Source organism: Urocampus carinirostris, chromosome 11, assembly GCF_059441175.1.
Source record: "Urocampus carinirostris isolate Australia breed hairy pipefish chromosome 11, RoL_Ucar_1.0, whole genome shotgun sequence".
Taxonomy (NCBI): domain Eukaryota; kingdom Metazoa; phylum Chordata; class Actinopteri; order Syngnathiformes; family Syngnathidae; genus Urocampus; species Urocampus carinirostris.
The window spans coordinates 34,326,550-34,349,331 of NC_142359.1; the positions used below are offsets into that span (position 1 = coordinate 34,326,550).

At 42.5% G+C, this 22,782-nt stretch overlaps 2 protein-coding genes across 3 annotated transcripts in view; one reads left to right on the forward strand and one right to left on the reverse strand.

Annotated features, from left to right (window-relative positions):
* ino80b (INO80 complex subunit B) lies at positions 1-8,548 on the forward strand. The gene is made up of 5 exons (XM_088348706.1): positions 1-277; positions 1,059-1,242; positions 1,311-1,465; positions 3,163-3,335; positions 7,378-8,548. The coding sequence occupies exons 1-5, from the start codon at positions 238-240 to the stop codon at positions 7,846-7,848; spliced, it is 1,023 nt and encodes a 340-aa protein (XP_088204832.1). The 5' UTR covers positions 1-237; the 3' UTR covers positions 7,849-8,548.
* intu (inturned planar cell polarity protein) overlaps positions 5,595-22,782 on the reverse strand; it is a 25,954-nt gene continuing 8,766 nt past the window's right edge. Inside the window, exons 9-15 of one of the 2 annotated variants that reach the window (XM_088348705.1) lie at positions 21,749-21,928; positions 13,286-13,378; positions 12,123-12,341; positions 10,854-10,939; positions 10,596-10,785; positions 8,181-8,311; positions 5,595-8,105 (exon numbers count right to left, since the gene is read on the reverse strand). In XM_088348705.1, the coding sequence (XP_088204831.1) occupies positions 7,994-8,105; positions 8,181-8,311; positions 10,596-10,785; positions 10,854-10,939; positions 12,123-12,341; positions 13,286-13,378; positions 21,749-21,928 (1,011 nt within the window). In that variant the 3' untranslated portion in view covers positions 5,595-7,993. Of the gene's footprint in view, positions 8,106-8,180; positions 8,312-10,595; positions 10,786-10,853; positions 10,943-12,122; positions 12,342-13,285; positions 13,379-21,748; positions 21,929-22,782 lie in introns of both variants that reach the window. The other variant, XM_088348704.1, reaches the window with a different exon arrangement.

Sequence of the window (22,782 nt, forward strand, 5' to 3'; positions counted from 1 at the left end):
GAAAGGGAGCAGTAAACATCAAATGGAACGAGTGTAATGCAAATTAGCGGAAGTCGACGAAGAGCCGTCCATTTTTGTTGTTGCCATAACATTACACTTGTGCGTTGATCTTAAACCCAACCCTGTGGAAACGAACAAATATAACTGACGTATTAAACAAACACTTAAAAAAACAGTTTTTTATGGACCACAGTGTGTTGTGTTTAGTGTCATGCACCGACCACTCCATTGACTTCAATGGGGAAACGGAAAGACGGGCTTCATTCCACATTTTTCTGTAAGTATTTCCTCTGGTTGCGATACAAATACGGTGCATAGGGTTCGTTAAACCTAAATCAGAACTTTTAAATCAAAATTCAATCTTCTCCAGTACCATTAAAATAAATCCGGTGGATTGTGTAGATCTCCAAATATATCGGCGATTTTCAATCTTGCGTGTGTATTTATCAAAACAGGATTTATAGATCTTGAGTAAAAAGCAAACAAAAAAACGGATCTTGTATTTTTGAGACAAATCCTTCCCCACATAGGTGTTGGATAAAAATGACGGCAAAATGGCTCACAATTTTTTAGGAAACGCTACTTCAGGTTTTTGCATCGCCTATAATAAAAGTCCATTATTGTTATGTAACCCTTGCACTAATACGCATTTAATAGTGCCCTGTTAAGGTATAGTATGCACCTGTCCTCTTGGGGGGCTTGACACTATATAGAACAATGTTACACAAACCAATGACAGCTGCTGTTAATTAAGATGTAAGAAGAAACGCAATGCCAAAGCAAACCCACCAAAGCAGGAGTGTCGGCGTCATTTTCATGCAGACTTGTTTTTATTTAGTGTGTGTGGTTTATTGATTTAGACTGCAGAAAAACATGGGAACAATTTCAAGCATTTACAAGCACTGCACCCAAAATGAGGGCACTATTTAAACCATGAAAACACTAAATCAAAATTCAAGTATTTTCAAGGATTTCAAGCACCTTTACAAACCCTAGGTGCATAAGCTTGTCAATTTGGAAAAGCGACTGCTAAAACATGTTTACACCTTGGCATTTAGGTGAAGGTGATGTCGGGGGTCTGCCCGGTGTGCACAAGCACAAACATAAAAAGCACAAGCGGCATAAGAGGAAGCATCACGGCGTCTCAGATGTACCCGAGCCAGTCGTTCCCCCTCGGCCACCTCCTCCCTCGCAGCTGCGACTTAAGATCAAACTTGGGGGACAAACGTTGGGGACAAAGAGGTGAGTCGCATGAAATAGCCGCACACAATGTCATACACTCCTAGTTAAGTGCTTCTTTGTCCCGCTAGCGTTCCAACTTTCACAGTGCACCCCGGTGTGGCTTGTCCCCCCTCCCCACTGATGATCGTAGACGACAACGACGACGACGGTTCTGACGAAGACGACGAAGATGATGACGATGACGAGCCTTCTGTTCCCCTGGAGCAGTATCGGGCCTGGTTGGGTGAGAATTTACATGGAAACCTCATATTGTAGATTTCTGACTCAACAAATACATGAAAATCACTGAGCGGTGTGGGCACTGCAGCACAACAAAAGCTTGAGGAATTGTACCAGTTGGGAGCGTTAAGGGTAATCCCGAATTATCAAACATGCAAAATGTGAGGAAATGGTACATGTTTCTGCATAAAATCTCTATATTTACCCTATTTTCCGGAATAAAAGTTGTATAAGTCACCAGTCAAAATAGTCATGCTTTACGGTGGGGTGCTCAGTTGTAGGTGCCCTTAAAAAGTTGAAAGTTAAATATTTTCTCTATAAAGTATGCGTTAACAATGCCCAATTCAGTTCAAAGAGCCTTTAAGCTTTGTTCTCCATTGCACCTATCTACTTTAATCTTACTTTTATTAGGCCTGTTTGGGGCAGAAGAAACACTACAAATGATGAGGGTAGAAGAGTTTACCCGTGCCTAAAGTCATGATTGCAGTTTTAAAATTCCGTGCGGTGCGTAGTTTGAGGGGTCCGTGAAAGTATAAAATTAAAATTTTGCTCCATAAAGTATGTGTTGACAATGCGTGGCTGAGTTCAAAGAGTCTTTATAGATTTTTTACACCGCTCCTATCTGCTTTTATCATCGGCGTTTTCAGCCACAAAGCACGTTACGCTGGGATGAAGAAGGCAGGGGTGAAAGGGGGTTTGAGGGTGATTTCACGCGTGTGCTGGTTATTTCCTTTAATTTGGGGGTGAAAATCGTGAAAGTTAGAACAGGACTGTTTTAAATACAGTCCAAATGCCAAACTAATCCCCCCTGAAAAGTTAAAAAAGAAGAGTTTATTCGAGCTCTCTGAGACATCTGAACGTGCACGCGGCACACAAATAGCTCGACAGAGGCTGCTAGTTAGTTAGTTTATTCAACCAATAATCTTCACATAAAAATCATCGGAAATCGTCTCGTTGTCTCGGCTCAGTGCTAACTAACTAACTGCTATGATTAATAAAGCCAGAAGATGGTGTCAGCAAGTAGAATATTTTGAAGTTACATACACCACCTTTAAGAAGGAAAAAAACACATGTAAGTCCCACCCGAAGTATAAGTCGCATTTGTGGGGAAATTTATTTGATGAAATGCAAAACCAAAAGCATACATGTCATTTTGAAATTTAAAATTAAAATAAAATAGAGAACAGGCCGTATAAGTGTACGGTATTTGACGTTACACGTACGTGCATATCTTAGACATGCTCGAATACATCAGCAACGACGTAACATATTAATTCATTTAGATAACTCTAGCATAAAGAACATGCTTACCAAACTATCATTTTTGTCTATTAAGAGTTTTAAAAATGCTATAATTTAACAGGCGGTAAAAGTTCACTGTATATTGAAAGATAACTCATTGGGTTTATGTCAATTGACATATGTCCCCACCACACCCGTCCTCAACCTCCCTAAGGAGCGCACCATATTTATCATCCAATCAACTACATTATACATAAATATGTTAATTAACCAATGAACCGATTAACACAAAAAAGTCTGTATGGGAATACCTTAGAAACCAAATTGTACCAGTTTGGACCATTAGACAGGGATGTAACCTATGGCCTCTCTGTTGCCTACAGTTGTTCAAAAAATACGAAACTTATCAACCAGTATTGCTGTTTTACCCGCTTACGTTGTCTCCTCTGTCGGTCTCAGATGAAGACAGCAACATGGCCACGTCTCCGTTGCCTGACGCCGACTCAGAGCCCTCGATAAGGATGCCGGTTGACGAGGAGGAGAGGTGGCTGGATGCTCTAGAGAAGGGAGAGCTTGACGACAATGGCGAGCTCAAGAAAGAAGTAGATGAGTCTCTGCTCACAGCCCGGCAGGTGAGGACTGAGGACGCTCTCCAAATATCATAGTGTTTCCCATACATAAGATGATTCTGGCAGGCTGTCTAGGTATAATATGTCCCACGAGCGTCTCAAATGTGTACTATTTAAAAATAAAATAATATTTGAAATATATATAAAACGACAGCGATAATCATCGTCATATAATTTTGCTACGCTAAGAAAAACATTCTATAAAAATTGATAATTTATACCGTAATTACCACCCGACCACCGGCGAAAATGGGGCGCGAATGCAATGAAAACACAAAATACTGATCATATAGTTACCAAAATAAATTCTAGATTTCTCATGCTACAAATCAGTGTTTTTCAACAAGGGCAATTAGTGTGCCGTGGGACCTTCTCTCTCGTGCCGCAGAAAAATGCCCAATTTTGATCAGCTGGGTAACTGTAACACTCATCCATATCAGTAGGTGCCAGCTTTTTTTTATCCAGTACCATTAAAATAAATCCGGTGTATTGTGTAGATCTCCAAATATATCGGCGATTTTCAATCTTGCGTGTGTATTTATCAAAACAGGATTTATAGATCTTGAGTAAAAAGCAAACAAAAAAACGGCCTTTTTCAGCTCATGAGGTTGTCCAGGGAGATATTTTATTTATATACGAATATCGGCTTGTACCCTATATATATATATATATATATATATATATATATATATATATATATATATATATATATGGCCAACATCGTGGCGCAGTGGTTAGTGCGTGTGCGGCACAGGTCATGAGATCGAACCTCCTGTGTGGAGTTTGCATCTTCTCCCCGTGCTTGCGTGGGTTTCCTCCGGGCACTCTTGTTTCCTCCCACATCCAAAAACATGCATGTTAGGTTGATTGGCCGCTCTTAATTGTCCCTAGGTGTGAATGAGCGAGTGAGTTGTCTGTCTCTGTGTGCCCTCCGACTGGCTGGCAACCAGTTCAGGGTGTCCCCTGCCCACTGCCCGAGGATGGGCTCCAGAACCCCCACGACCCTACTGAGGATAAGTAGTGCAGATAATGGATAAATGAAGATTTTATATATATATATATATATATATATATATATAATATTATATTCCTAATGAGGCTGTTTGAGATTTTCAAAAAAGTAAGAAAATAAGATAATGAAAAGTAAAACTTTAATTTACCTATTTTTATATTTTACTAAAGTAAATAAATAAAAAGTTGGAACATAATAAAAACACATTTTGATCCAATGTCAGCCAATTGTTGCCGTTTTAAAGTATCTTTATTAACTTGTTGTTTCAGTCTAGAAAAACAAGATAACTATAAAGTCAAACATGAAAACTTGTTAAAATATAGTAAAATCCAAGACTATAGCAAAATCGTAAACCAAAATGAATAACTTGGAACATGGTGACTAGAAATTATACAATCAACGTTATAATGTAAAAATAGGTGACATGATGACTTGTGCTTAAAAAATACAGAAACCTAAAAACCCTGAAAGTGGTGCCGTAATTAATTTCAGACATGTTTGACAGGTGTGCCTTGAGATTTTTTAATGAAAAAGTGTACCTTGCCTCGAAAAAGGATTAAATGATCGCAAACAGAAGGGTGTGTATTTTCTCTACTCATTTGTCAGTCATGTGGAATCTTATAAAGTCACCCCAACCCCCCCATGCGGTCGTTGTGCACAATGTGGTGCACAATGTGATAAGACGGCTGGGTAAAATATGACATTGAGGAGCGTCACATTTTCCCCAATATGAACATTTTCAACTTAAAGTCATCGGAAAAAAAGGTTTGTGCCAAGTGTTCCACGCAGCATAGCCTACAAACGTGGCGCTGCCACTGCAAGCATTTAAGAAAATTTGATCAAAGCAGGAAAACGCTTTGATGGATGAGGGCCCTAACTGTTGCTCATAAGTTGTGCGTTACGATAACCTCCTGCAAATCATTGAAGAACCGGCATCCTGTCATAGCAACACTCACTAAAGCAGCGTTACATCTCGCAATGTTAAACTCTGGATTTCTGATACACTTAAAACTTCGGCCAGTCTCCAAGCACTACCTTGTTAATATTTTCACCTAGTTATTTTAATGTTCTTTGTTATTTTTCCCTTTTAAGTCGTTATTACATCTTTATCCTGTGGTGCCGCATCTAATGTAAGCAATGTTCACTATGTTAAACAAGTAAATTCTAATCCTGGAGGATGCAAATATTATCCCGGGTTTGCCTAAGGGTTCTTAAAATGAGAGTTAACTACAACATGTGTGAAGAGGAAATAGATTTTTAATTTTAATTTAATTGGTTTAGGACTGAATTTGCTGGTGACTGAATAGATAGATAGATAGATACTTTAATCATCCCCGTAGGGAAATTCACACTTCTAGCAGTCTACCCTGTTGTTTATTAACAGATGAACATGATGCCCTAGGGGTGCTTGTAGCGAAGTGGATGACGTCACGCCAGTCCAAAAATTCGACATCCCTGCTGCAGATGGAAAACTTTACTTTGTGAAAATCCAGGGATACACCACCTTGTGTTAGCAAGTCCGCCTCCTCTCCGATTCTCCCCGGCTTTCGTCTCTGTTTAGCGGCGTTGAAGCCGGATTGCTCCGGGTAGCTCCGGGTGGCTACACGTTAGCGTCCGGAATGCTAAACGTGAGCCACGTTTCCGCAAAACACAGCAACTGCGCTCCCTGTGCGCTTCGATGTTTTCCACCAGCACTCGATGATCTTATTTGGTCGTGAGTTTGCATTTACCATGATTACGGATGGTACCGAAGACTTATAACGCCGCTAGCCGCTTCGCTAGCTCCGGCTTTTCCTCCACGATGGGCCCCTTCATTACGCCGGCACGAGAAATCTTCAGGGCAAGGAGTTAAAATTCCTTGAATACACGCATTTCTTGTGCGTTAAAACCCATGTCCATAGGATAGAAGTAATCCATATCAACTAGTAGGTGGTGCTGAAGATCCACCAGAATTAGTTTTAAATACTGTAGTCTCATTTATCTCTTAAGGAGCAATTCCTCAAAACATTCTACTGGTATTTTTATTTTTAAGTTATTCATTTTGCAGTTAATTGACTTTGATCCACTAACAACTTAGGCCAGTCAGCAAACAACATAGTTTGATTCTATACAAACTACAATTTATTGTGTTGTGTCAATAGTGTTTCTTTGGATTGGTCATTCATATCAAAATCAATGAACTGCAAAATTCCCAACTTAAAACTAAAATACCACAGACATGTTTTGAAGAAATGCTACTTAAGAGATAAATGAGATGATAAATTATTATTTTATTTATTTTCCCCTGCCTCTACCCCGATCAATCACGGGTCGGCTGCCATACACACATGCGGCCTTTGTATGGTAAATGATGCATTGATAATTTTACCCAACCGATGTGTCGCAATACCCGTTGTTTGGAGTAATTAGGTGACCAAACCCCCCAATTCCAAGCCCTATCACTGAGCACCAAGAAGGGGGGCAATGCATACCAGTGTTACAAGTCTTGGGTATGACTTAGCCGAGGAGCACCAGCAACCTCCCAGTCCCGGGGTAGGCCCAATACCCAAAGACCATCGAGCTGATGATAAATCTATTTCAAACTATCTGTTTAACACTAATTCTGTTGAATATTCAGCACCACCTCCTGATTGATTCGGTCACCAGTAAATTAAATCCTAAACTAATTAAATAAAGTAATTTCCTCTATACACATGACAAAAAGCAGCATATAGTTGACCATCACATGTTCATCTGGAGATGGTAGAATGTCGTGTATTTTTATGTAGATGTCGAAAAATATATTTCTGAAATTATTAAGTCATAATTCTCACAATGGCAAAAAACGTATCCTATTTAGACTCAAAGTGATGAAATTCATTACACGACTAAGCGTGCTAATACTGAACAAATGACATAAATGCCTGACCTTTTGCTATTTCTTATTGCCTCACATAATGTGGTATTTGTAACATCTTGACTAAACCTTGGGTGGGGTAGGGTGGAGAAAAGGGAGGATGAAACTGGCCCTGACTGAGGTTTTCACTGTTTCAGAAAGCGCTGCTCCATAAGCAGCAGATCCAGCCCCTTCTGGAGCTCCCAATGGGCTACAAGGAGAAGGAGATGACCGCCGAAATGATGCAAAAGCGCGAAGAGCGCGCACGCAAGCGGCGCTTGCAGGCTGCCAAGAAGGCGGAGGAAAGCAAGAACCAGACCATTGAGAGGCTCACTAAGACCAGCAAGGCCAAAATGAAAAGCGCTCGCGAGCGCAAGGCCAAGCACAGCCCGCGCCCCACCGTCCGCTACAGCGACTCCATCCGAGGCCTAACAATCTCCTTCCCGCCAGGTGTTCTTCTTCCATTTGCTGCTGCTCCATCCCCTTTGCCCCCGCCCCTCCCCGCTGGGTGCGGGGTGAGTGGCTGCAGCAACCCAAAAAGATACAGCTGCTCTAAAACAGGCGTTCCGCTCTGCAGCCTACAGTGCTACAAGAAAAACAGCCAGCTACTAGGCAGGGCTAATCACTAGGCAGGGTTTGCACAACAATAGTTTGAGTAAAGAGTTGTGCAATCCAAATTCAATCCATGTTTCGAAATTTTTGGTTTCAGGTTGAATTTCCAACCGTCCCTTAGCTAGCTCCTGGCTTACCCAAGCTTTTCGCTGGTGAGAGGTGTCAAGTGGCCAAAGCTAAGGAGAGGCGGAAGGCCATCTCCACTGGAATCTCGGATACAGAGTCATGAAAGCAAACGTAGAACTCTTGAGGGGTGGGATCCTGTGACCATCTCCTGCAAGACCAAGTCATAGAGTTAAGCTCAAGTACGTACGGACGGATTTATTCCTGCTCCTCACTGTGGACGTACCCGACCACCCAGTACGTCAGCGGGGGAGCGTTTTTTTTCTGCTCTGTCCAATTTTCAGGCGCACACTGGAACAAAACTCCATGCTCTTTGACTCGGCCAAAGTTCTGAGGCCGCTCAGTCCCCAGCTGTCCCTGAAAAGGGGACAGACACAGTGACATCATGAGCAGATTAAATCTAAGTGCTTCTTTGCTTTATCCAATTTTCCGTCTTCACTTACGCCTGGTAACTGCCACTTTGCTAGCCTGAATATACCTCTTTTCGACAGTACCAGTTAAGTGCCAAAACAGGCGCCATACAGGTTGTGGGCCGGATCATTTCCACTTTCGTTTCGGTTCTACAACTATTAAATCAAAGTAATGCAAATGAGAGACCTGTGTAACACGTTTGGATGGCCAATTTTTCTGTTTTCTCATTTACATTAACTCGTTCACTGCCAATACTGGCTGTAGATGTGAAAGATCCGTTTTAAATTTAGTGCCATAGACTGTTTTAGACATAAATTTTCCTTTTGAGTAGGCTGGCTTAGAGATAGTTAGCTGGCTGGCGTTGAATGAATTAAACAAGATGATATTTGTCGCCTTTATTTCAATGCCTAGCATGGAGAGGCAGCGAGATGTATATTGATGGGAAGAGTCTTGTCCTTTTGTGTTGGTAATTATATTTAACCTCTCTTAACATTTTGAGATTGCAGAAAGATGAACCAGCACAATATTGACTGAATTAAGCCTCGTCATTAAAATTTACAGAGAAAAGTATTAAGCAGGTGGCCGCGGTTTAACATTCATACAAAAAATATATTTAATTAAACACAGGAGGAAAAAAAACAATGTAATGGCACCAATGGCATAGCTAAACAAAGCCCCCACTTTCTAGCGCGAACACACGATAGTTGCAAAATAATGATGTCTGACACTTCGGAAATGGAAAACTTTAGTCAGGAAAGAGTTAAATGGAATTGTCAACATTTGGCTTCTAGGCAGCAGAACCGATATTGTGGAAAGGAGGCAATATAGACCCTAGCATAGCCAACATGACATTAGTATCTAAGCTGATCGAAGAAAAAGAAGAGAGTTGTGCATTTAAGCAAAACCACTGGATGGAGGCACTCACCAAAAAGCTCGGGTTGCACCACACACTTCATATCAAGTCAAGTGAGAAAAATTAAACGTTTATGATTGTTGCTATCAAGTCCATATTATCTATTGCATCAGCAAAATATCTTGTTATTTTCTCAGCTTCGGCTAACTGTTAGCGTGTAGTCTAAATGCCCATGGTAGCCCGCTAAAAACTGCGTGGGTTGAAAATAAAAACAGGAATGTATTGCAATTAATCTTTGTGCATACAATAAATATATATCTAAAAAAACAATAATGACACGAATAATTAAAGATATATAATAGATGACTTTGATTGTGTGCCCAACAATTGTTTTTATTTTCAACCCACGGTTGGCTGAAGCTGAGAAAATAAGATCCTTTGCTGATATAACAAGTAACATGTGCTCTATAGCAACAATCATAAACATTTAATTTCACTTACAGGGTTACCCAGGATTTTTCCATTCAAATTTACGACTTTGAGAGTTTTTCAAGACCACATCCAATGAAATCTAAGACTAATCTTGCACCTATTTTGGCATACATTTATGAAACAATGCAAAAGAATGTGTCAATCTAAGAATAACTGCATAAGACAGGAACAAGTTTCAGTACTCCGACGAGGACAGCGCGTTAGAAACTGACTACATAAAGCTCCAATGTAATGATGCATTTTCGAAAATGCCGAAATCTGGACTTTCTGACCGACACATAGCATTTATTGGTCAGAGATCTAAAAAGTAGGAGAAAATGAAAAATAATTTACGACACAACGTTCCATGTTTTACTTATTATAGAGTTATTAGCTGGATCACACAGATAAGTCGGAAAAACTAAGACAATTGAAAGCAAAATTTAAGAGTTGTAAACAAAATTTGAGACATATTTAAGGCCTTGATTTGCGGTTATCAAATTTAAGACCACGGGGAACCCCGTCTTTATGGATTGTCTGATATGAAGTGTACGCTGTAAACCTGAGCATTTTTGCTTCGTGTCTTAGTCCAATGTCTCTGCTTTAATCCGCAATTCTCTTTCCTTTAAGAGGAATGTCCGCTGGGATCCCGTAAAACTTTAATTTACGATCACTAATATTTTTTCTCCGACTCTGGCACACTAACACACATGACGACAGCTAGCAGCTACGACAGCGTTCTTTTCCCGTCTTCTGACGAGCACAAGTGTTTTTTTCCCCTCCAGTCTAAGCCCCACCCACCGGATAAATCCCAATATTTACTAACAATTAAAATGGTCTATAGGGGCTTGAATAGAAATGTTTCAAGCACCACAGTTAAATTGAGCCTAACCGTTATCCACTTACCAGCGACGCAATGTCTTCACGGAACAAGGCCCGGATGGAGAGGCAGCAGCGGTAAAAGTTGCTGAGGAGCGATGGACGCAACGCCCTGTCGAGTTGAGCTTCTTCTGTTGCCATGGGCTGGATAAAGATTCCCTGGACTGTCTCCATGAGGACGTAGTGAAACAGGATGCTCTCAGCACCGGCGCTCATTCTGTCACATGATTCAAGGAAAAACATCATCTCAGAGCAGCAACATTTGGAACGTGGGGACGCTCAAACCTGCTGGCGTCCGACATCACATCTTGGTCCTTCCAACTCAGAGTCTTCATCAGGGTGCCAAGAGGGAACGGCTTGAAGTACTTTTTCTGCTAGGAAAAAAGGACAGTCTGTTTTCGGATAGTCTGTTGAACGAGATCCGCTCGCACCCTTGCTGGGGTAATGTTTTTTGGATTCAGATAAAGCATTCTCTTGGTCAGGGAGCAAAAACAATCCCGATCAGAAGCACATTTGCATTTAATTAACATGCAACCTGGCAATTTTTGTTAAAATGAAATGATTCCCATTTACAAATTTGTATCCAACTTTCAACCTTTTTTTGTGAAAAACAAAGCATTTCAACGTAATTGAAATATTTAGTGCACTGACAATCTTCATTTTGATTTTTGCGAGGCATAACTACAAACGACTAAGCCGGATTGTGTTTAAGGAAGAGAATTGTGCCAAAACCAGTGGTTTCCAAAGTGGGGTCCACAGACTCCCAGGAGGTGAAAAACGTCTTTCCGGGGGGTTTGCGACACGATGTCTTTGAGTCATAAAAAAATATTTTTCTGGAGAAAAGAACAAGTTTTTTTTTCTTTCTCACTATGTTTCACATTCTATCTATCCTATTTTGAGCCGAGCCTAGATGAGTGATTCAGGCAGCGGCACGCCCCAGCCCTACAGTGCCGGTAGCTCAGCAGAGAAAGAAAGGAGAGAGAATATCTCATCTCATCTCATTAGCCGTACCGCTTATCCTCATTAGGGTCGCGGGGGGGCTGGAGCCCATCCCAGCCATCTCCGGGCAGTGGGCAGGGGACACCCTGAACTGGTTGCCAGCCAATTGCAGGGCACACGGGGACAGACAACTCATTCGCTCATTCACACCTAGGGACAATTTGGACCGGCCAATTCACCTGAAATGCATGTTTTTGGAACGTGGGAGGAAACCGGAGTGCCCGGAGGAAACCCACGCAAGCACGGGGAGAACATACAAACTCCACACAGGATGTCCGGAGCTGGATTTGAACCCACGACAGGTTCCCATGACATGAACTGTGCTGCACAAGCACTAACCACTGCGCTGCCGTGCTGCCCGAGAGAGAATATGTGTGGTTATATAGCTCTTTAACAGGTCACGGAGGTGTTTTACAATGCACATCACACTTGACCTATTTACACACTCAAACATGATGTACCCCAGTTCAACACAAATGCATGGGTGATGCCCAAAGCTTTTGTTTGAGCTTCGGAGCATTCCACGGACCCGATTTGCGGGTCATGGTTTATTACCTTGAAGATGCTTCCCCTGGCGTCTGAAGAATCCGTATGCCCTCCTGGAATCTTGGTTGGCGACCCCGAGGGGCCCTCAGGGTGACCCTCGATCCCGGGTTCAGACCGGGCGGTCGGCAAGAACTCGTCTGCGCAGAAGGAACGCAAAGCTGCGGGATCTCTCATATGCTCCTCAATTACCTCCTCCATGCTCTCCAGCCGTCGCAGCGTGTTTTTCACCTATAAATTAGCCTTTGTTAAGGTTGCGCAATAAGGATCGACAAATGCGGGCTTTAGTATTAAGAGGAGGCCGATAACAGATATTTGGAGCAGATATTCATTTGCTGCAAAAGCTTGAAACATGGCGTGAGATTTTTTTAATAATGCAAAAAGAAAATTCAAATACGCCTTTAATAGCTCTCTGAAATGTTTTTGAGTAAATAAATTAGAATTTTAACACAACTGACATGACTAATCTTTCATTTAAACCAAAAACTAACAGTGTAGGAAATAAAACATGGCTCACTCATATTAAGGTAGGCTACATAATAGCTTTCTCCTTTTTCATAACAAATAAATAAAATGTCAACGAAACAAAATGACTAAATAAACTTAAAACTAAAAGTACATAGAAATTTTAACAAAGCTCACGAATATAAAAGTGTTATAGAGCCAGATTGACGAATTAATGTTGTGGTAACAGCTAATCACTCAGCCTTCCACTTCACCACAATCACATGCTTGATTGACAACCTAATGTTAAGATAAGAGCTAATATATCAGTCTAATATATCAGTCTCATGTTTCCCTAAAACAAGTTACCTACACTTTTTACGCTATTTCTTAATCACAGACTTTTCTACCACGACAGACTTTTTAAAATCTCAATACTATTATTGGTATTGATTGTCAGGCATGTCGGGACTCAGGAGCTAGCAGAGCCGCCTTTATTTCCCTACTTCAGGTCGCTTATCTAATCAGAAGGGTTGGGACGGGTAGCATGTGAGACAGAAAGCAGGAGAGGGAGATAGACTTCGCTTTATCTGAGCCTAAATAATCAGCCCGTTGAATGAATGAAAATGCCGATATGGAGAGCCGTCAAATTCCAGAATATCGTAATAATCTGCCCGCCTGACAATCTGTCCGCCTGACAATCGGCCTTCCCAAACCTGCAAGCACCACACCTGAGCTACATAAACGCAGTCGGGTCCTGGAGTTGCAGCGCATGATGCCGTGCAGTCTTTGGCCTCCAAAAGTATGCATAGCGTCCACAATCTCTGTCAAAGGACACACACACAATTCCAATTTAACTCTGCTTGTTCTGCCTTTAAAAAAACAAAAAATAAAAAAACAACAGAACATTTTGAGTAAGTTGCTCATTTCAAGAGATACCGTCCTATTCTTGTTGACTATGTGTTAAGGGTTAGAATTACTTGTAATTTTGGTTTACATCTGATTCAAGTAAATAGCGGTAGCATCGCTCGATACTGATCCCATACAGATACATTTTGGTTATAAATGTCAAGATTGTTCATTGAGTTTATTATACAATAAACACAGCACAAAGATGTTAGGCACTAAAATGATTTGACTTTTTACTAAATAACTACAAAGCAAATGTTAATAGTATAAAAAAACATTCCCACAACTTTCAAAACAAAAGTCAAGACAAGAAAAAAACAACAAAAGGCCGCAATGAAACAAAAACACAAATCCTTAATAAAATGTCAATAAGACAACTAAAATAGATTTTGAAATTAAAGTCGTTCAAATAAAGTGTAATTTGGCTCTCATCGGTTTGGCTCCTTTGCTACAGTGAAATCGGATTAACAGGTTTTTGGTCAGAAATAGAAGCATGTTTATATTTTTGGGTTGCTCTCTGTAGGGTGAACGTTTTTGCAAGTGTTTATGTAAATTTCTGTTTTCGCCACAGTTACGGAACATTTTAAGAATCCACACTTAGCTACGCTTCCTGTTTGCCAGTCAATATTAACTTAATTTGGTTAATCGGATCAATCTGGCTGCTCTTTCACTCTGAAGCTGACAGTCTCTGCCTGTCAGGGAGAATGCCGCAGCCCTATGCCATATGTGATCTTTGAAAGCTATAGGTTTCCGATCCTGAGCTAGGGGTTTGCCTCAGTTGCTCAGGCATAGACTCAGAGGGTGCTGGGTGAGAGAGAAAAGGGAGTATTTTAACTTTGCAAGGAAACATGATTCAAGGAAATTGGTGGCGGAGTGAAGTATCAATCCCAGAGCAATAAGATTGATCCAAACCAATTAGTTGATCGACCCACCCACCCCTGTTACGTGTCTTTTATATTCATTGGTCCTTCTAATCTGTTCTCAGAACAGGGTTTATAAGTGTGCATAAAATGTAACTAAGTGACAGGCTGCTTCACCCCAAGTGTGTGAAGGAGCGGTTCCGCAGGTCCTTCCTTCCTGCAGCCGTCAGACTATATAATAAGCAGCACACCTGCTATTGGAAATATTCTGGTTTTTATTTTTTATATTTTTAAATACTTGTTTATACTGTTGATGTTCCTAGCTGTTATTCATTGTCTTACTGCTTTAACAAAAGAAATTTCCCCATTTTGGGACGAATAAAACTTATCTTAGTGTAACGGGTGTAATAATAACTTTTATTTTATTGAAACTCCTGCTAAAATATGTGTATAGTTTTTGGTAAATGTCCTGCAATGCTGAGTCCAACAGTGCCATCTGCTGGTATGGGGTGGGGTTTGGTTTTGGCTTCTAACATGTGACCAGGAGGCGGGGTTTGTTGTCAGTTTTACCAGAGTACTACAAAGAGATCAAAGAGATCAGACCCAGCAGAAAAAGCTAATGTTGTGACTCATCCATTTGCAGAAACTGTAATAATAAAAACCTCATCATCCAGTCCAGCGTGAATGTGGATCTTTGGTGGGACACGCACACCGCGGTTACATTGGTGCCGTGACCCGTGACTTCATTCAAACTCTCCGAACCGAGGACTGTCCTACCTGCCACATCGTTTCATGAAGCCATCAGCTCACAGTATTTAAAATTGCTATACAGTGACGTGTTACTCAGGCTACTGATTTATTTTGTGATTTTGACTCATTTACATATTCGAAACATGTTTAATCAGAGAACGAGTGACATTTCTGAGGGTGTAGCTGATCAGATGAAAAATATTATTCAGGAGATAGGACATAAATTGGCTGATAGCATATTCTCAAATATTCAGTCACATAATATAGTAGCTCCTAACGCTGCTGCCACACAAGATGTAGCAAACAGATTGAGTCAGGTGGTTACGCAGAGAAAGGTTAAGGAACCGCCGTCATTTATTGGGGATGGCTCAGACTCAATAACAATACATGAGTGGGAAGATCTAATGAGGACATTTATTAAAAGGAGTAATGTGAGACTTGAAGAGCAAGCAGAGGAAATCCTTATACATTTGAGAGGAAAAGCTAAAGATGTAGTTAGGTTTGGCATTAGAAACAGTAATATAGACGTCTATACCCGCCCTGACATGATTTATAGTCTTCTCAGGAAATACTTTAGCTGTACCAAGTACTCTGCTGTCCCTTTAGCTGACTTTTATTCAACTTTGCCCAAAGACCAGGAAGACCCCTATGACTACTGGCTGAGACTAAACAGAGCAGCTGACCTTGCCTCTGAGTGCTTGAGTGAGCAGGGCAAAACATTTGACAACCCTGAAATAGAGGTTACTCGCATGTTTATTAGGAACTGCCCATGCAAGGAACTGGCACTCACTTACAGATCAAAAACCATCGAAAAGTGGTCAGCATGTGAGGTACTAGAGGTGCTGAATGAATACCACGCTGAGAAGAGCTACAAAGCAAATTCCCTACAACAACCTGCGAATAGAGCGGAAATTGCAGTACACAAAGCTGAGGTGAACCATGGTCCAACCCTCGTGCACGAGCCACCTCAGACTTCGAGCCCACAGTATGTCTCTCTAACGGACGTTATTAGTATGTTGGAGAAAGTTCTGATACGTGTTACCTCGAACCAGTTTCAAGAGAGAGGGGGAGCTCCAACCAGGCGACCTGGAGCCAGAATCAATGGTTTCACTGCCAAGCCATGTATCATTTGCAAAGAGGTCGAACACAGTGCTCTCTCTCATTGCCGAGACAAAAACGTTTGCTTTCACTGCCATGCCCCAGGGCATTCTCGACGTGATTGTCCAGTGACGAAAGTTGTCCCGCTGCCTCAGGGAAACTAACTGATCTGCGCTTAGGGGAGAACAGTGCAGATCAACTGAGTATACCTCCCACCACTAATGTGAAGCCTGACATGCAAGATAATAAATCAATTTATGAGATGTATAGCAACAAGATACCTCCATCGAAGAAGCTGATCTTTCAGGGGTTTCAGAGAATAGCGGAGACTGACGAACTGTTTTACACACCTGTACTTGTGCAAGAAGGCCCCACTTTCAGAGCGCTGTTGGACAGTGGGTCGATGGCTTGTACAGTAAGTGAGGACACGGCTAAGTCCCTCTTGCAGCAATTCCCTGATATGATGAGTTACACGGCCGATGATTATGTCATTGTAGGCTGCGGTGGACACCAAGTTTCTCCCAGAGATATGTACGACATTCACGTCACAGTTTACGGGTGCCAAATGATAATACCAGTAATGGTGGTGCCAGGCCAGACAGAACAGATGATCTTTGGCAGCAATGCCATCAAATATATTTTGACTCAATTGAAAAGTACTGATGGCTATTGGAGATTAGTTTCCACTCCTGACAACGGTCTGTCCGATAACCACAGTCAATTCCTGTCAATGCTTTCCAACACAGAGAGATGGAGAGGTGATTGCATTCCAGACAAGGTAGGGACAGTAAAAATCAAGAGTTGCGTGACGCTGAATCCACGGACCGAGTACGTTATTTGGGGCAAGTTACCTGAGTTGGCCGGGACGTCTGCGGGAAGTACAGTGGTCGTTGAGCCAACCCAATCAAAGGCTGGGCCCAGACAAGTCCTTGTCGGACGAGTTGTTACTCCACTCTGGGGAGATGGATGGGTGCCTGTTAAAGTCTTTAATCCCACGGACAGAGTTGTGGTGCTGAGGAGAAACAGGAAAATTGCAGATGTGTCTCCTTGTATCGCAGCGGAAGACCTGCCCAATGCAGAGGAGGTCAAGTGCAACGTGCAGAGTGTACAGAGCAAAGAGGTCCGACCCAGGTCAGAAGAGGACATGATGCGTACATTGGAAGCTCTGGGACTGCAAGACATTGACCTGAAGTCATGTGAGGTTTCGCTGCAGTGTAAAGACAAGCTCCTTCATATCATCGAACAATTCGAGTCAATCTTTTCTCGCCATAAGATGGACTGTGGAGAGGCCAAAGAGTTTGTACATCGTATCCACCTTGTTGATGATAAGCCGTTCCGTCTACCCTACAGACGTATACCACCAAGTCAGTATGAAAAACTGAGGACAACTCTGAACGAGATGGAAGAGAAAGGAATTATTCAGAAGTCGACTAGCGACTATGCATCTGCGCTTGTTCTCATATGGAAGCGGAATGGAGAACTAAGGGTATGTACTGATTTCAGAAGGCTTAATGCAAGAACCATAAAGGATGCCTACCCACTACCGCATCAAGCTGATGCTTTGGCCGCACTTGGGGGAAATGCCTTTTTCTCCACAATGGATCTGACGTCAGGCTACTACAATGTCCCCTTGCACCCTGACGACAAAAAGTACACGGCATTCTCCTCACCATTCGGGCTTCACGAGTACAACCGGCTCCCTCAGGGACTTTGCAACAGCCCAGCAACATTTATGAGGATGATGATGTCGATATTTGGTGATCAGAATTTCATGAGCCTATTATGTTACCTCGACGATCTGATGGTGTTTGCCCCCACAGAGGAAGTTGCACTCCAACGCCTGCAGATGGTGTTTACTCGCCTCAAGGAACACAACCTCAAGCTCGCACCCAAAAAGTGTTTTTTCCTCAGACGGACTGTGAAATTTCTTGGGCATGTCATCAGTGAGGATGGAATTCGGACTGACCCCGAGAAGGTGAGAGCGATAAATGACGTACAAGTCGCTGATCTAATGGAGTCGGATGGCAAGACGCCATGCCCTAGTAAAATCCGATCTTTTCTAGGCATGGTGATGTATTTCCAAAGCTTCATTGAAGCATGTTCTGCGAAGGCAAAACCTCTGTTCAGGCTCACATCTGAATCTGATGACAAGCATAAGCGCAAGAGAGCCCGCAAGAAAGGTCAAGTGAAGCTGACGCCTGCAGATTGGTCCGATGCATGCCAGAACGCCTTTGAAACACTGAAGCACGACCTTGTGACAGGTGTCACTCTGGCCCACCCAGATTTTGATGCCCCGTTTATTCTGGCTGTCGACGCATCCTTTGATGGGATTGGAGCAGTCCTGTCACAGCTGCCACCTGGTGGAAAAGTAGCCAGACCAGTCGCCTTTGCAAGTAAGACGCTCTCTCGCTCCCAGCTCAACTACCCTGCACACAGGCTCGAATTTCTTGCCTTGAAATGGGCGGTATGTGATAAATTCAGCCATTGGTTGAAAGGAAGACACTTTACCACGTGGACCGACAATAACCCACTGACATACATTTTGACCAAACCAAGACTTGATGCGTGTGAACAGCGGTGGGTAGCGAAGCTTGCTGCATACAATTTTGACCTGAAGTACATTCCCGGCCCAAAGAACATCGTAGCCGACGCTCTGAGCCGTGAGCCATTTGTACGGTCATGTGTGGGTCATCGCCTTGTTACCGAGCCCTATACTTCGCTCTTGGACCAAGTCAACGGGGTGAACAACAGTACTGTGCAAGAGGTGTTCAGAGTATCCAACAATTGTCACGCTGTTGTAGACGAGACTGCTGGGACATCAGACGAGTCAGTAAAAAGGGCAATTCCATCAGGCTCCAATGGTTCTGTGACATCAGAAGAAGTTGCTGCTGTCTTCAGTGCTCAGTCCACTGGTGGCGTGGGTCAAGTGATGGGAACAGATGCCAACCTCAATCTTCTGCAGAAGGGAGATCAGTCAACGGCACTCCCACAGAGTCAGCTTGTTGGTTTACAAGAACAGGACAACACAATAAGCAGAACCATGTACTTTGTGCATAGACACAAGAGACCTACCAGGCGTGAGAGAGCTGTCGAGTCGCCTAGTGTGATGAAACTACTGAAACATTGGAGCAGACTCACCATACAGAATGGCATGCTCTACAAAATAAGGAAAGATCCTCACATGGCCAAGAAAATCTTCCAGTTTGTGGTGCCTGATTCATTGAAACAGAAAGTCCTTCAAGGTTTACATGACTCAGCAGGTCACCAAGGCCAGAACCGTACTTTGTCTCTGGTGAGGCAACGATTTTTCTGGAATGGCATGGAACGTGATGTTGTGAATTATGTCAAATCCTGTCAGCGTTGTGTAGTAGGGAAAACACCGGAACCACACAACCGTGCACCACTCAAGAACATAGTCACCTCTGAGCCTATGGAGTTGGTCTGTATAGACTTTTGGACTGCTGAGCAAGAGAACAAGTCTGTAGATGTCCTGGTCGTTACTGATCATTTCTCCAAGATGGCGCACGCCTTCCCTTGCAGGAATCAAACCGCCAAACAAGTTGCTCGCCGTCTGTGGCAGGATTTCTTCCTTGTCTATGGTTTCCCACGGCGTATCCACTCTGATCAGGGAGCTAATTTTGAGAGCAAACTGATCAAAGAGCTTCTAGAGATGGCAGGGGTGCAGAAATCCCATACGACTCCGTACCACCCCATGGGAAATGGTATCGCAGAACGATTCAACCGAACATTGGGAGATATGATCAGAACCCTTCCCCCTCAGCCCAAAGCAAAGTGGCCACAAATGCTGCAGCAGCTCACATTCTGCTATAACTGCACAGAGCATGAGACAACAGGGTTTGCACCGTTTTACCTAGTGTTTGGTAGGATCCCTCGTCTCCCTGTCGATGTCATGTTTCAACATGCTAATACCAATGATGCTGTTGTCAGCTACTCTGACTTTGTACGCCATCTGAAGAAAGATCTACATGAAGCTGCTCAGATTGTACAGAGGAATACTCTCAGAGAACAGACTCGTCATGCCAAGCTGTACAACCGTAGGGCCAAAGGATCACCCCTCGTTGTGGGAGACCGTGTGTTGATCGCCAACAGAGGTGTCCCGGGGAAACGCAAAGTTGCAGACAAGTGGGAGTCGACCCCGTATGAAGTCATATCACTCAAGCCTGATCTCAATGTCTATAGAGTCAAGGATTGTCTGACGGGCAAAGAAAAGGTAGTTCACAGGAATTTGCTGCTCTCTGTTAGCTTCTTGCCCTTAGAGGATGATCTGGCCAGCGAATCTGAACACTCAGAGTCTGACGCTGCTATGCATGGAAGTGATGTATGCCCTGATTTACCTGACGCGGTTGAAGACACTGATGTCCGTACAGTAAACTGGGTGATACAGGCAGGTGAAGAGCAAGTTCATCCAGAGGTAGAGGATAACTCACTAGACAGCAGATCTGATGCCCAGTCCGACTCTCGCAGTGTTGATACATCCAGTCGAGGAAGTCAGCACATCCCCGAACAAGATGTTGACCATACTTCAAGTGACAATACGGAAAGCCCATCACAGTGCTCTGAAAACATGATCCCTTTGGGTATGGGTCTCCCAGACGAGACCCCATTGAACCCTGAACATCCGGACGCAGACTCCCCTGATACTGACTGTTTAGACTTGACTGTCCCAGACCTTCAAGCTCAGGTTAATTGTGGTCAACCTGACCGTTATGGTCTTAGGGTCCGCCAGTCCATCAGGCCTCCTAGTCGTCTAATTTGTCAGATGAATGACCAGTTGGTAGGTGACAATCCTCTGTCTGCAATATCTGCTAGTTCCTAATTTAAGTTCAGTAGAGATACACTTTCAGTTTAAGTAACAAAGCTTGAGTAAGAAACAAGAATTGTGCCTATGTGAGCACTTACAACTACAGGAACAATGTTTGATATTTCAGAGATGTAACAGGCATCTTTGAGTCTGTGCTTAGATAGGAGTTTGATCGCCTCCTTTCTTTTCACACTCCTTTTTTGGGAGAGTTTTAGAACTGACATGCACTTCAGTTTGTTCCTTGTAATACTGTACCAGTTTTCGTGTCTTTTTCATCAGTATTTGCCGTTTTGGCTGTGATTTTTTTTTCTGTTTAGTGTAGCACTCCCATATTTAGCAGAATTTCAGGGGGGTGTATGTAACGGGTGTAATAATAACTTTTATTTTATTGAAATTCCTGCTAAAATATGTGTATAGTTTTTGGTAAATGTCCTGCAATGCTGAGTCCAACAGTGCCATCTGCTGGTATGGGGTGGGGTCTGGTTTTGGCTTCTAACATGTGACCAGGAGGCGGGGTTTGTTGTCAGTTTTACCAGAGTACTACAAAGAGATCAAAGAGATCAGACCCAGCAGAAAAAGCTAATGTTGTGACTCATCCATTTGCAGAAACTGTAATAATAAAAACCTCATCATCCAGTCCAGCGTGAATGTGGATCTTTGGTGGGACACGCACACCGCGGTTACATTAGTATTGTAAGGAAGAAAATCCACTGTTTCTTGGCATATTAGGCCCAAATTTTGAAATTGAATCTTACCTGGCTGACCACAAGGAGGAAACATCGTCCTGGGAGGGGCCGGGAAAGAAAGAGCTCCCGCCAGAGGAGTGGCCGGCATCCTCGTCTGCGGGAGGAGGCAGGCAGCAGACGCTCATGCCGTATGTACACACACAAATCCAGCAGGTCCTCTCTGGCCAGGTGGTTGGCAATCAGATAGGACTGGTAGCGACAAACCAAAGCCAAACCTGAATATCCTTTTTATTTACTGGATTTAAACAAACACCCTGAATGAAAGAAGTCAATTTTTGTTGGTTGAAAAGAAATCGATTCAGAACTTAGACAAGACTGCCCTGAATCTAGACAAATGTAAGTTCATCTAGAGTGACTCAGTCAAAAATAAAGGTGTCATATTTGATCCTAATCTGTTGTTTCAGTTACAAGTCAAAAACATTACTAGAATAGCTTTCTTTGACCTTCGTAATATTGTGAAGATTCGCCAAATGCAGTAAAACTCCGAAATTGAGATGCATTCATTACTTCTCGGCTTGATTTCTGTAATTCAATGTTTTTTAACCACTGTGCCATGCACCCTGGTGTGCCATAAGATATTGTCAGGAGTGCCGTGGGAAATTATCCAATTTGTGTGCATGCGCGGTCTCGAGCCCGGCAGAGTAATCATGTGGTACACTTCCATACCATAAGCGGCAGCAACAGCAGCAGGTAGCTAATTGCAGATTAGTGACAGACTGATAATTGTGGAGTTTCAATTGTGTCTTTCATCAATTGCCAGGATATCAGCACTGTATTCATCCAAACAGGCCCAAGTTTCACTCTGAGTATAAATATGAAATATGATTATAAAATACTTTTATAATAAATAAATGGACACACGGAGTGTAACAGGCTCTCATGGAAAAATATTTAACACGTATGCAATGACAGACTTTTACAAAGAATAAAAAAAATACTTTACTCTTTGTATTTATTTGATTTCCTGTTAAAGAAATTAAAATATTAAGTCATTCTTTAATGTTAAAAAACATTTATATTGTTAATATAAGTTTTTTTTAGGT

Bases quoted from the DNA above. Each gene is read 5' to 3' on its own strand.
- ino80b (XM_088348706.1), top strand. From the start codon at position 238: ATGGGGAAACGGAAAGACGGGCTTCATTCCACATTTTTCT. The intron at 278-1,058 runs GTAAGTATTTCC...CTTGGCATTTAG, and splicing joins GCTTCATTCCACATTTTTCT to GTGAAGGTGATGTCGGGGGT. The intron at 1,243-1,310 runs GTGAGTCGCATG...TTGTCCCGCTAG, and splicing joins CAAACGTTGGGGACAAAGAG to CGTTCCAACTTTCACAGTGC.